The following is a 15,308-nucleotide window of genomic DNA, read 5'->3' as shown; positions in this document are numbered from 1 at the left end:
ATACTCACTAAGTTGGGTTGCCTATCAAAAAGCGTTTGTTTTACGTTGTTAGCTCGACGCCTTTCGAGTAGATGCTCCCTCTTGTTGCTTCTTTGTGCTTGGCTAGTTGTTGGTTCCTTCTCACACAATCACCTATAACCAATCACTTGAGCAAACATGATGGGAAACAAGTATATATACAATATAGACAAATGTACAAAGCTTAAAAAGATAGAACTATTGTAATGCTTTAACATTTAAACACCAATCCCCGACAACGATGTCATTTTATTCGATTGCAGTATGAGTGCTATCTTGGGTAAGTATTTATTTATCGTCTCCATAGGGATTAATATGATATCAATGTCGTTCAATAATTATTATAACTTTAAGCTTATGTTTGCAAGGTTTTATTTTAAAACCACGCTATCTAAAACGGATGACTGAAAAATAAAGCTTAAAAGAAGGTAAGAACTTGTCAAGATTGAATTTTATATATCGATCAAATACGTAATTTACCAATCAGTTGTACACAATCATAAACATTCGTCAATATCATCGTGTATCCCTCATAAAAGAGTTCATGTCTAAACTACCAATGAGATTTCTACCTAATTGTTTAATCGACGATCTCTCGACCTATTAAAAAATATTGAGCATTAAGAATTTATACTCACGGTGAATGTTAAACCTAAATCCATGTTTAGAGTTTAGAATCTAATAGAATGTTTATCATATATATATATATATATATATATATATATATATATATATATATATATATATATATATATATATATATATATATATATATATTCGAATAATACTTCTTAGTAACAATTCAAATTATAAGATAAATATGTAAACAAGACTAACATCGATAGAGATTCGTGAATAAATTGTATACAATACCATGATTAGTAAATATACATACTATAATAGTAAACTCACATCCAATCCTAACAAGAGAGAGATTTAGTTACACATAGTAGCTAGATACAAAAAGAAGGATGAAGAGGAACAAGCACCCACTACGATTTCCCAACGATAAAAGTGAATACAACTCTGGATCTTTAAGACGCACCCTTCACTTGTTGTTTTCTAAGCCTCATTCTCTCCAAAAATGGTTTTTTGTTTAGCCATAACTATATATCAGCTGAGAGTCCAAGAGATTCAAGAGAGATAATAAAAATGACCTAAAAACTCTACTTATACAAAGTTGGATTTTGCCTGTCTCACCCAGCGAGCAAGGGCTCGCCCGGAGAAATCACTTTTAAGTTCCTTCCACCTGGCTCAAACACAATAAATTATCATTGGAAAAAATATATATTCTTGCCCGACGACCACATCCTCGCCCGACGAACTCAAAATCTCATATCCTCTCCCGACAACCAACACAAGTTTTGCTCCTATAATTCAATTTTCTGGCCTTGCCCCGAGCTCGCCAAAGCTCACAGGGCGAACTCGTTTCATGCTCGCCAGTTGACATTGGGAAAATATGCCAAAATGTTCCATCTTGGCTTTGTTCCTTGTTCGTTGAATAATGAAGTGGTCGAGGAGCAAAAGCCATGTTTGAAAGACATATCCCAAGGATGATGTACCATCTAAAGCCTTTATTCATAAGGGCGAAGGTCGGCGAGATAGCAGTGAATAGGGTATTCGTAGACGGTGGTGCAACCGTCAACTTAATGCCTTATACTTTATTCAAGAAGATGGGGAAATGCGGCGATGATCTCCGATAGCAAAATATGGTTCTATCCAACTACAAGGGAAAAATCAATAATATACTTGGTGTTATCCAGGTCGATCTAGCCGTTGGCACGACCACGCGCTCAACACTTTTTATGGTAATAAATTCCAGAGCAAATTTTAACCTACTCCTAGGGCGAGAGTGGATCCATGGAATAAGAGCAGTAACCTCAACTGTACATTAAAGGCTCATAATCTGGAGAAAGGATGACATCATGGAAAATATCGAAGTTGACCAGAGTTATTACAGGGTTGATGAGGCCAAGGGCTCGAAGAAATATTTCGACCAACATTTGGCAAACATCACACCTTGTGATGATGAATCAGGGTCCTATACTTTAGTCAACACTGGTCGCATGTTGAACCTCGATCCCGACTACGGATTCATATGGGGTGTTAAAGAAGAAATGAAGCTAGAAATGGTAATTCCACCCACGGGGTGGCCCGTAGTCGATGGAGATGACTGCTAAGTCAAAATGTTTGGCTCAAATTTAGGCCCATTTGGTTGAGAATAAAAGAAAGTCGACACTAGAAGGGGAGAGACTTCATAACTTGGCTTTCGAAGCCAAAGAGGGAGAAGATGGACAACAAGACCAGACGACAACTTCAGAAAGCCGGAGGCTTGATCACATCTATGACAATGAGCCTTTGGGGTTTGAGAAAAACCCATTGAATGAGTTACAGAAAATGTAAGCACAAGACCCACTTGAAGAAATCGATCTAGGAGATGGAGTCACAAAAAGACCAACATACATAAGTACTTAAGTTGGGTCAAAGATGAAGGTTAAACTGATCAAAGTGTTGAAATAATACAGATATTGTTTCTCATGGAACTACAACGAAATACCTGGTCTAGATCGAAGTGTGGTGGAGCATTGATTGCCTATTCAACCTAGAAAAAGGTCAGTAGAGCAACACCCTTGACAGTTTGCTCCAGAGGTCACTATAAAGATTAAGCAGGAGATCAAAAGACTCCTCAAAAGCCGACTCATTAGAACTGTAAAGTATGTCGAATGGTTAACTAATATAGTACATGTTATTAAGAAAAATGGAACTCTTAAAGTCTGTATAAGATTTTAAAGGTTTAAATAATGTTACTCCAAAAGATGAGTATTCGATGCCTGTGGCGGATATGTTAGTTGATTCGGCCGCATGGTTCGAATACTTGAGTATGCTTAATGGTTATTCTAGCTATAATCAAATTCTCATAGCAGAGGATGATGTCCCCAAGATGGCGTTTCAAGTCCTGGAGCTTTGAGGACATATGAATGGGTTGTGATTCTGTTTGGTTTAAAAAATGCTGGAGCAACCTATCAAGGAGCCATGAATGCCATATTCCATGATTTCATTGAAAAATTCATGCAGATATACATTGATGATATTGTGATAAAATCTTCATCTGAGAATGACCATCTTAATCACCTTCGACGCTCATTTGAGAGAATGAGAAAATATGAATTAAAAATGAATCCATTAAAATGTGCTTTTGGTGTACATGCAAGAGACTTCTTAGGTTTCGTGGTACACAAGAAAGGCATCGAGATCAACCAAAATAAGACAAAAGCAATTCTGGATCTCAAGCCTTCGTCAACAAAGAAACAACTACAATATTTGTTGGGGAAGATAAACTTATTAAGAAGATTCATATTGAATCTAAGTGGCAAGACAATGGTTTTTTCGTTACTCCTCAATATCAAGAAGGAAAGTGATTTTCACTGGGGGCAAGAGCAACAGGAGGCTTTCAACGCCATCAAAGAATACCTCACAAAGCCTCCCATTTTGTTACCTCCCAATAGGAATAAGAATATGGGTTTGTATATTGTTGCGTCGGATACGACCATAAGAAGTATGTTAGCTCAAGAGGATGTCAGTGGTGTCGGAAAACCCATATACTACCTTAGCCGAATTTTGGTAGATGCTGAAACTAGTTATAGTATGATTGAAAAGCTGTGCCTATGCTTGTACTTCTCATATATGAAATTAAAGCAATATATAAAACCAGTTGATGTTTATGTTTCGTCTTATTGTGATGCTATTAAACATATGTTGTCTAAACCCATTATGCATAGTCGAATTGGGAAATGGGCGTTAACATTAATAGATTTTTCGTTAACTTATAAGCCTTTGAGGGTTGTGAAGGGCCAGATAGTGGCAAATTTTATTGTGGATCATGCCATAGTCGAACCTTCACTAAACATGGTTGACACGAACCCTTGGCGGTTATATTTCGATGGGTTAAGTCACAAGAATGGAACAAGAGTTAGGGTCTTAATATTATCCCCACAAGACATTCCAACGAAGTTCAAATGTAAAGTTGACGGAAAATGTTCCAATAACAAAGCAGAGTACGAAGCCCTAATAACTGGACTCAAAATCCTAAGAGATTTAGGGGCCAAGAAAGTAGAAATAAAGGGAGATTCAGAACTAGTGATTACACAGATCACACGATAATACAAGTTCATTAAAGAAAATTTGTTGATGTACTTCACAATGGCAACACAACTATTGGAATGTTTTGAGGTCATCAGCATTACACATGTGCCAAGAATGGAGAATCAAGAATCCAACGAGTTAACATAAATCACCTTTGGGTACAAGGTATCGAAAGAAAAGCTCAAGTATTTTATTGAGATAAAGGAAAGGATGGTGTCGAACGTCTCACCGTCACCTAATATGGCAATCCAAAAAATGTGGTGGGGGGGGGGGGGGCAGAGGACTCCAACAAGAGCTTCAGCAGCAACAAATGTCTTAAAAATTTCGATATTTTTGCAAGACACAAAGTTTTTTCCATTGACAATTTATCGCAATCATATTGGAGAAGACCAATCATAGAGTACTTGGAAAATCCAGTCGTAAACACCGATAGAAAAATAAAGTATAGGGCTTTAAGTTATGTACGCTTGGGAGGTGAGTTGTTGAAAAAAACTCTAGAAGGAATATTGCTCAAGTGTATTGAAAATACATAAGCTTACTTGGCCATATCTGAGGTACACAGTGGAGCCTGTGAGGCACATCAAGCAGGCCATAAGATGAAATGGCTTCTATTTCGACAAGGTGTTTATTGGACAAGTATGTTAAAAGATTGTACTGAGTTCGCCAAAGGGTGCAGAGAATGTCAGATGCACGCAAGCATCCAACACATACCAACAAGTGAGTTGTACAATTATCAAGCCTTGGCCTTTTCGGGGGTGGGCGTTAGATGTCACCAGTGAAATTCGATCGGCCTCGTCGAAACAACAAAAGTTTATCCTGGTCAGAATAGACTACTTTACAAAATGGATAAAAGTTATCCCTTTGGTAAAAATGGATCAAGACGATGTGATTGAATTCATTCAAAAACACATCGTATATAGGTTTGGGATTCTCAAAACCATTACCACATATCAAGGTTCAATTTTTGTGGGACAAAAGATGCAAGAATTTACCGTCAAAACAAGGTTCAGGTTGGTTACTTCCATACCTTATTACGCCCAAGCAAATGGCCAAGTCGAGGCAACCAACAAAGTGATAATTAGTTTAATCAAAAAACATGTTGCTAAGAAACCTAAGAATTGGCACAAAACACTAGACCAAATTTTGTGGGCTTGTCGAATATTCCTCAAAGAGGCGACAAATTCGACGCCGTTCTGTTTGACATTTGGGCACGATGTTGTGTTACCAACCAAGATTTGTTTAAAATTAGTCAGGTTGCAACGCCATAATGATATCCAGTCGGAGCAGTATTGGAAATTGATGTTCGACGAACTGAATGATTTAGACAAAGAAAGGTTGGTTGCAATAGACGTATTAATACAAAAAAGGTGCGTGTGGCCAGAGTGTACAACAAAAGGGTTAAAATGAAAACCTTTGCAATAAATGATTACGTTTGGAAGGTAATTTCACCTCTGGATCGAAAAGATCGACTCTAGGAAAATGGTCACCAAAATTGGAAGGATTGTTTCAAATAATCCAAACGTTTACAAACAATGCATACGAAATTCAGGAGTTGGGTATGGATCGAAGGATCTTAAGGGTAAATGAGAAAAAAACTCCTTTTATGCACCACTTATGACCAAAACATTTCAAAATATGAGTTATTTCTCATACTCCTTTCACGCCATATACTCCTTTTTATTAATAGTATGAAAAAAAACTTTAAGAATTGAAAGAACAATAAATAATAAATGCCTGAGAGTGTAATAGAAAAAATATCATTAATAATATATTCTTATAGTAAAATAATTTATAATTTGATTTTTCAAAACAAATTATGATAAGAAATGGATTAAATAAATTATAAAAAAAATCAATAAGTAAAATTAATTTTGTAAAAGTTCTCTTTCTTTTTTTCCCAAATGGAATTATAATAAAAAATGAACGGAATAAATTCTAAAAAAAATTAATAAAGTAATAAAATTAATTTTGTAAAAGTCCTTTCTTTATCCAATTTCTTTTAACAATTTCATTACATTACATTTTTAATCTAAAGACAAAATGAATGGAGCAACTGTGTGAATCAATGGACGCGATTAATTTTACACCCATAGCAAGAGAAACACACACTTACCCGTAAACACGCACACACAATGACACATCACGCAGCATAATATTATCGATAGATAAACAAAAAACAAACGTGACGTTGTAGAGAGCAGAAACAAACCAAAACTTCAGAGCAGCAACTTCTTCTCTTCTTCTCATTCCTCTCTCTCTCTCTTTCTCTCTCATCTCCGGTTCAACCCCCTCTCTCTCTTCCCTCTCCGCCGTTTTCACTTTTTTCAATTCTCTCAACACTTTCATTTCTCACCTCACGCCATTACTATGAAATTTTTCTCTCACCTTTCTCTCTGAAATTAACCGTCTCTTTCTCTCGCTCTTTGAAACGAAGGAGTGAGAATTAGGTTCTTTTGCTCAAGAGGAAGAGGACGAACAACAACAACAACAACAATGGAGTCGACTGAATCTTCTTACGTCTCATCTCCAGAAGGACCGAGGAAGCACGCTTCTTCACCTCCTCCGGAATCACCTTCTCAAGGTATCTATCTCATCCGATCTGATCTGTTTTCTCTCGATGCTTTCCTTTGCTATCTCTCTTCTCCACACTGTAATGTAGCTAGGTTACTGAATGTCGGTGGTGCTATTTCTCGGTCAACGTTTTCATTTCCAACCCTAATTATTTGCAATGTTACTTCCTATATTAGATTTGATTTTTTGATTCAATGAGTTATAACGTTATTGTGCTATGCTTTCACGTGTGGATGCGATTTTTTGTTTATCAAATTTTCAATTTAGTATATTCTGTTTTGGTAGTTGAATGATTAGCTTTATGAATTTGGAGCGAAGTAATTTCTGAATCTATACGTTTCTTCGGTTCTTAATTTTACAGACGTCAAAGAAAACTATGCTCGTCAAATTAATTGCGTGAAGGAAAATATACTCGTCTTTTTTTTTAAAACTTCTTTATATGGCGTGAAATATTGGCTATAATGGCGTGCTATGACACTGTCGTGAAGAGGAATTTGAGCAAACCTCTATTTTTCATGATTTGTAATTTAGAACATTGGGTTGAATGGAAATTTTCAGAGAAGCTTCTATGTTGAGAAAGGTTGGAGTCAATTTGGGGTTTAATAAATTTAAGATATATTCTATTACTATATACCATTACCAAATTAGAATTGAGCTTTATCACACAACTAAAATTTTACTCTGACTAATACCTTTGAGGGAAATTTTTTTAAGGTCTTATCCGATATAATATCCACATAGAATTGGGAGTGGAAAATTCAGGGTTGAGTTTGTCTTATGGTTACCGGGTATCGAAGAGAAGCATAATCGGTTTTCCTTGGGCCAAATTGTTCGTAAGTATAAAATACAGAGAAGAGAATTATGCTATAGTATACAATGCTTTTTCTCAAATTATCAAAATAAAATGTTTACTAACCATTCATGTTACTGTGAGGCAAAACAACCTTCACCGTTTACACCTATATTTGATTAACTTAGGACTTTGTTGCTTTCTTGCTTGGTAAGATTTGATGTATGAACTCTGCATTTGTTTTGTTTTGTTTTACAGGTATGAAAGTATGTTGTTCCTTGAAGTGCAATGATATAATTTTTAGAATGCTTATGTAAACCTATGAAATTTAAATTGATTAATATTTATTTCTTTCCCAACTACACCAATTATATTTTGATCTCTAAATATGTAAAAGTATTTAATTGATTTTTGTGATAATTTTTACATAATGTTTACTTCTTTCAGATTCTGCGGAAAAACCAACATACGTTAGGTTTCTGGTATCAAACTCTGCTGCTGGTTCTGTCATTGGAAAGGGTGGTTCGACTATCACTGATTTTCAGTCACAATCTGGAGCACGAATTCAGTTGTCACGCAATAATGAATTCTTCCCTGGAACTACGGATAGGATTATCATGGTATCTGGGGCTATCAATGAAGTACTACGGGCTGTAGAGCTCATTCTTTCAAAGTTGCTCAGTGAGGTAATCACGGTGATATTGATTTAATTAGCTACTGGAATAAAAAATGTCTTGCATTGCTCACTTCTGGGCTTAATTTTCCTTCAATTATTAGCTTCAAAGCGAGGATGACAATGATGTTGAGCCAAAAACAAAAGTGAGACTCGTTGTTCCTAATGGTTCTTGTGGTGGAATAATTGGCAAGGGAGGTGCTACCATTAGGTACCATTCCTTTTCTTTGTCAAGTTGTAGGGCTTACTTGTTTGCCATATTTATGAAATTACTAGTACTGATCCAATTAGTTTTTGATACTTATGCCTTAGATATGTGTTTTGGGAATATGTTTTGGCATCAAGTGGTTGTTTCTTATATGAGTGTTGGTTCTTTGGTGTCTGAGCTTTTATTTCCCTAGACCTAAATTTCCCCTACAACTGAAAATAAGCATGTCACTGTTAGGCCAACTGTTATTTTTCAGTGCAGGACTCTTTCTATATTTTTTATGTTATTCAGAGATAGGGCTAAAAAGCTCACGTTATGCATTCTTTGCTTTTGACCAGGTCATTCATTGAAGACTCTCAAGCAGGCATTAAAATATCTCCTCAAGATAATAGTTACTATGGGCAGAATGATAGGATAGTGACAGTGACAGGAACTCTTGATGAGCAGATGCGTGCTGTTGATTTAGTTGTTTCTAAATTAGCTGAAGATTCTCATTATTCACAGTCAATGAATGCTCCGTTTTCATATTCTGGTCAGTATCATTTATCTGTCTCACAGAACATCTCTTATCCCTTTTTGGATTTCGCCTAACACTCGTTGATTTTGAAGCACCTAATATAGATGATGACAGTAGTTTCTAATCTTTATAATGACTCTTCAATGTCCTTCGTTAGCCCTGTTTATGTATGTATCTTTGAGATTACAGTCTTCTTTCACCTTTGCTGCAGGAAGGAAGTAGATAGAGACATTACCCTAGCTAGTATATCTTCCTAACTTATTGTTAGTTTAGCCTGTTAAATTCATATACATATATACCCCTTGCCTTTATTTTTAATGAGCTTGGCCCATCTGTTATTGACAGTATTATTTACTTTTACATCAGAGACAGTAATGGTAAGGAAGTGTTCTCTTTATAAATTCAAATAGTATACTATTTCAAAATATAACATATCCATGTGTATGTGAAGGTAAAATGTGATACAAATGGTTTCATAATCCATTTGAGTAACAACTGCGGTTTATAGCAGCATACCTTTCAATTTCACCAGATAAGGAAGACTTACATGAGAAGTTAAAGAAGAGTAGATATATTTTAATGTCCTTTGAATTTTAGAATAATAGCTGCAAGGTTCATACACCCATGTAACCGACCCCACTTAGTGAAAAAAGACTGGTTGTTGTTCTGCCAAATATCAAACTCTTGGTGATGGTGATTTTGGTATTATGCCAAATATGTTAAGGCCCAAGACTAGTTTGCATTCCTAACACTGACATTTTTCTGAAATAGAGAGAGGCAATGTATTCTAGTTTGCATAGAATATTTATACTACAGCAATATACCCATTTTTGGGAGTTATTGATTTTCTAAAATATGAGGGTATTGTCTATACTCATGGTAGTAAAGTGATGGTAATGTAGATTTAATATGTTTTGTCTTGTTTAAATCTTGTTTAAATAACAGCGAGTTTGATGCTAAATATAAATATAACCTCTTAACATGCATTTTAGGTGTTTATGTCCCGGGTTATCAGGGTGTTCCATATACATATGTGCTTCCATCTGTTGCACCACCAGCATACAACGGAGTGAATTACAGACCTAATGGTACTGGGCCAAAATTCCAAAACAGCAAGGTTTTTCTCATTACATTCATTTAACTTTGTGAATGGTTTCTAATGTTTCAAGTTTCCAACTTTTCAGACTCACTCACACATTCAAATCGAATGTAGAGTAAGCTATACCCCAGTCATTGCAACATAATTGATATATTTTTGTACTTGTAATTGCAGATTGAGAGTATGTTGTTTTATGTCACTGTAGATTAGTTTATAATCTTAAGGAATGTAGATTAGAGACTCGGAAATGATTTTGAAAAACAAGATGTGGCATTTAAAGTTTTTTGTTGCTGTTGTTGGTGTTGTTGTTGTTGTTGTGTGTTTAAAGAACTTCATATGGTATTTTTATGTTGACCTGAAGTATCTAATTAGCTAAAAGGGTGCCGATTTGTGTTTTTGGTACATATCTGTTCATCACTAATAGAAATAATTGCTGACATTAATGGGTACCAACATGTTGGATGACTGGAAGGAAAGATGCTGTCTAGATATGATGGTTTTTTAGGAATCAAACCTCTGAAATATTTACATCGTTCACAGTCTCAAAGGTTTTTTTATAATTGTTTTTGGTTAACTTTGTAATGTGTAAAGGCAAACAAATGGTTTAAAATTAGGGTAACTATGGTGTGACATTTGAACCATGATGAGAACGCTGGCGGATATATTGTTAAATGAGCATAAAAAACAATTTCATGTTTTGAGGGGTTTGATACTATATCTGGCTTACTTACCACCTTTATCGTTCTTTTACGATTTTCTCACCTAAATTCAACATGCTATCATGAGTTATATACTTATATGTCTATTATCAATGGTGAATTTATTGAATAAAAAAAACTACACATCTTTGTTTAAAACCATGTATCCTCATGTAATGGTGATCTGCTGTGTTATTTACTTATATGTCTATTACCAATGGTGAATGAAATTTTTTTGTAACCATGCATCCACATTTGATGGTGATTTGCTTTCTGAGCTCGAACTGACATCCTCCTTTGTTGTTTTCCAGGAGGAGAGAAGTAACTCAATGACCATTGGTGTTGCAGATGAGCATATAGGGTTGGTTGTTGGCCGCGGTGGAAGGAATATATCTGATATTAGCCAGGTTTGCCAATTCCTAATGGTTTTACATGGTATAATGTGATCACTTGTATAATAAACAAACTTGACTAACTTTTGCCTTTTCAGGTTAGTGGAGCAAAGATAAAGATATCAGATAGGGGCGATTACATATCTGGAACAACTGATAGGTTAGTATTGTTTACTTACAAATTTGAGTTTAAAGGGGATAAACTGTCTTTACACACATGTCCAATGAGAATCCATTATTCTAATATGTCACTGACTCTTATAGCTTAAAATAACTGCTGTGAAGTGGCAAAAGAAAGGGCTCTCATTGGATATGAGTGTAAAACTAATTTGTACTGGCAGTGTATGTCCCCCCATATTCTCATTTATTTAACAGCCGATGTTTTATGGGTGTTTCTTTTTCCTTGTTATACAGGAAAGTTACCATAACAGGATCGCAGAGATCAATTCGTACGGCTGAATCTATGATACTGCAGAAGGTTTCTTATGCTACTGAGAGAGTGGTGGAGTAGTATGCAAGCTCACCTGTCTACTGTTAGATTCTTGGTGAAAGTTCTTGCTACTGCTCATACATTTGCTGAATTTTGGGATTTGTTTACATAAACTATTGTCATTTTATATACTTATGGAGTTTATTGTAGTGGGAGAGGGCATGGTTTTTTCTTCTTAAACTTAGATTTCTTACAGGATTTCTTCTCAAACCCATTCAAAAGATAATATCTATTGGAAAAGAGCTTATGCATTTTCCAAATGTAGTATTTAGATCTAGTATATTCTTTTGTTGTAAGTCAACAGTTGCTAATACCATACAGAGAGGATAGTTCTTATCCTAGCCAGCGGTTGACTTGTATCTTCAATTACTGGCCTGAGATAGAATCTGAAACTTGTTTATTTGCAGTTGCCGCAACTGAGAATTAAGAATTCATCTGTGAGTTGTCAAAACCCCAAGTTGTGACGAGTTTGCATGTGTTTTCATGTTTATTGGTTGTCATTATTCTGCATTCGTTGAATTCAGTACCATTTATATTTAATTAATTTGATTGCTTGGTTAACGCTTAGTTGTTCTATTGAGTGCGGTGTCTTGTCTTGACACTTCAAAGTTCAATAGAACGTGACCAGTTTTCTTTAATGGTGATACAATCATCACAATTACTTTAATGCCCGTTACATCCTTAGGTGTGCATTACACGGCCTCTAAAAATTCAAAAGTGTTTGGATGTCTCTGAATGCACCTAAAATCATACCATACCAGGCTTTGTTTTTGAGATCAACCCCATATTGAATAAAATATTGTCTGGAAATGCATTTTCATATATTGTTTGAGTGTATTTGGAGATGTATTTTTGAAATATTCTATGAAGTCTTTTAAAGAGTATTGGAAATGTGTTAATTGAAGGGGAAATGCATCTTTGGAGATGCATCTTTGGAAATCACCATGAATCATTTCATTGTAACACTATTGTTCCAACATTGTGATTTTTTTGAGGTCAAGTTATATTAAAGTAAAAAGTTATATTAAAATGAAATGAAAGTAAAAATGTCATATTAGTTAAAAGTAAATCCAAAATGTTAAGACAATACATAACATATATTCGAAAATACAAAAAAAACAATAAATTACTCAGTATGTTTAACTTTTGCCTTATCCTCTGCTTGTTTACATGACTTTTTTGAAAAATTAAATCTTGTATGAGTATCTCTTGTGTTAGCTGCCTCATTTGAGGCCTTAAATGGGCCAGCTTCCAAATGGGTGACCATCATCTTGACGACTTCCACTCGATTGATCCTTTAGTGGTTATGTAATTTTCTCATTATGAAAAGATGCATGAGGCATGGGACGTCATCCAAGGTTATGGCCATCTTGTTTATAAGAAGGTGGAAATATGACGTCTTTGAATGCCACCTCTTTGCAAAGCTTGAAGAGAATGACAAGTTTTTTTTTATAGAAAATGGAGGAAGATGGAAGGTCTGGCGGGAGGATATGAAATAAAAGCTTCAGACCACCCATTAATTTTTAAATAAATTGTGTTTACGTAGATGTATCTTTAAACCAATCTTTTACGCATACAAAGATGCATTTCTAGATTAAATTTTGGTATAATATGACGTTTCTTCAATTTAATATGAGGAATGATTTTAAAAAGATGCGTTCGAAGATGTATCTCTGCACGCCAGAGACATTTATGATGTTTCAAGGTGGCGGAGAAGCACACATAATGTTGAAAAGAACAACTCTCTAAATAAAACTAAACATTGTTTAAATGAGTAGATGACATATGCATGTTTGGATGGGTAGTGGGGTTGTCACTAGGGGTTTGCTCTTCCCACCCTTAAGAGCCACTTTTTTAAAATTTAAAATTGTCTTTCCTAAATTTGAAAGTATATTTCCATATGCATTTCAAATATATCAAATTGTAGGTGATTCACCCACCCTATTTTGTAAAAAAATAGTTTGAAAATGTATCTTCGTAATAATTATAGATACCTTTTGAATTCATTGTAGTGTGTTTATTTCACAACTTAAAGAATAATATGAAAGTATACTTTGGTAGTAATCAATTGACAGTAAGATTGTTATAAATTTGACATTTTTAAGAAATCTTATATTATAGGTCATTTATAAGTATAATATTAAAATAAATATGTTTTTAATTAAATTATATACTTATGTAGTTCAATTAAAATGTCATATGTTAGAATAATTTAGAATCAATAATCAAACATTATTATTGACAAATTACAAATCACTAAAAAAATATTATCAAAATAGAAATAAAAGTGAACTACTGGGTATATCTGACCCCTTGTTCATTCTCTGCCTCTTGTACTGCATGACATTCTATGCCTCAGATAGAATGACCTATATATAGTAACCCTTATAAGAGTGCCTTTCGAAAACTCTCCTCTTTCTATACCCACTCGCACAATATCCATAAATAATATTATGACATGCAAGTAACACATTAACGACATGATTTTTCTATCTTGCTCCTTCTCTAATATCTCTTGATGAGTTGTCCTAGATGGATCTCTGCGAGCATTTGGTGTCATGTAAAAATGACACTTTGAAATACCATTGAATGAGATCAAATGCACTATTTCATCACTGGGGAGTTGACACACTTTGTGCTTTCTCTAGTACCAGATTATTATAAAAATAATTAAATATCACATCATAATCTCTACAGAAAACAATAGGAGGAGCATATATGTGAGACCCATAACACCCTAAACCCCGACTCACAATATAAAAGAAAAAATTGTATTGTTTAGGAATGTTACTTCACACAACTCATTTATTTCATAAAAATAGTTCCAAACTAGCAAGTGAAAAATCAAATAACCCCCTTGAAGGATCAATAATATAATGAACCATCAAATAATAAAAATGAAACTTCAACAAAAGATCCAAAAATAAATAATGCCCACGTTCCTAGTGTCACAGGCTAGAGCAGACGACAACCAACTAAAAACGATAAAATAAAGAAGAAATATGGCTCCAAGGTAGTCTCCCACTCACAAGTGACTATTCATGCTGAGTATATGTATATCAATTTGCACACAGCCAACAAAACAAACAAGAAAGGGGTGAGAATATATCTTATAAATATTAACAGTGAAATTCAGCAACAGAATAGTCCTCACGAATTCATAAATATATCATTCACACCCAAAAGCACAATTAAAATACCTAATAATTCAAATGAAAATGTTAATGCCATAAACTCCTCATCAAAATGCATGTGGTATCAAGTCTCTGGGATCAAAGATATGTTGCTGATTTATCCATGTCTCTGGTCCCTCTCTGAACCGTGTCCCTCTTTGGACGTGAGACCACCATAGTCCCTCTCTGAATCAGGCTTTCACAGAACCGAAGTATTACCTAACTCCGAAATGAATGCATGCATGGTCATGAATAATGTAAGTATGCAACATCATCAACATCATAAAATCACAAACATCAAAATATCATAAAAAAAGTTTCACTCTTGAACTCAAAATACCTTAAACCTCACCATTCTCAAAATAACCCTAGAGTACCCCAAAGTACTCTAAGGTACCCAAAATTCTCTAAGGGTACACATTCACAATTGATAACTCTACTAAGGATAAAATCAGACAAATTTTCTCAAATTATTCAAAAGTGATCCTAAGATCACCAAAAGAGCTCTAACATCAAAATTTGCTAAAAAATAGGGG

At 34.7% G+C, this 15,308-nt stretch overlaps 1 protein-coding gene across 2 annotated transcripts; it reads left to right on the top strand.

The window, feature by feature from the left end:
* Nucleotides 1–6,287: 6,287 nt before the first annotated feature.
* LOC127096598 (protein BTR1) lies at nt 6,288–12,087 on the top strand. 2 transcript variants are annotated; one of them, XM_051035147.1, is made up of 9 exons: nt 6,288–6,440; nt 6,596–6,742; nt 7,970–8,208; nt 8,300–8,406; nt 8,742–8,935; nt 9,913–10,037; nt 11,029–11,124; nt 11,208–11,269; nt 11,524–12,087. In XM_051035147.1, the coding sequence occupies exons 2-9, from the start codon at nt 6,655–6,657 to the stop codon at nt 11,618–11,620; spliced, it is 1,008 nt and encodes a 335-aa protein (XP_050891104.1). In that variant the 5' UTR covers nt 6,288–6,440; nt 6,596–6,654; the 3' UTR covers nt 11,621–12,087. The 2 variants fall into 2 exon arrangements, with proteins under 2 accessions (XP_050891104.1, XP_050891103.1); XM_051035146.1 differs by having other exon boundaries at nt 6,292–6,742.
* Nucleotides 12,088–15,308: the final 3,221 nt, after the last annotated feature.

The sequence above is a fragment of the Lathyrus oleraceus genome, chromosome 6, assembly GCF_024323335.1.
Source record: "Lathyrus oleraceus cultivar Zhongwan6 chromosome 6, CAAS_Psat_ZW6_1.0, whole genome shotgun sequence".
In the NCBI taxonomy this organism is placed as follows: Eukaryota; Viridiplantae; Streptophyta; class Magnoliopsida; order Fabales; family Fabaceae; genus Lathyrus; species Lathyrus oleraceus.
Note: the sequence above shows the minus strand (reverse complement) of the source record. Positions and strands in the feature narration are given on the sequence as shown.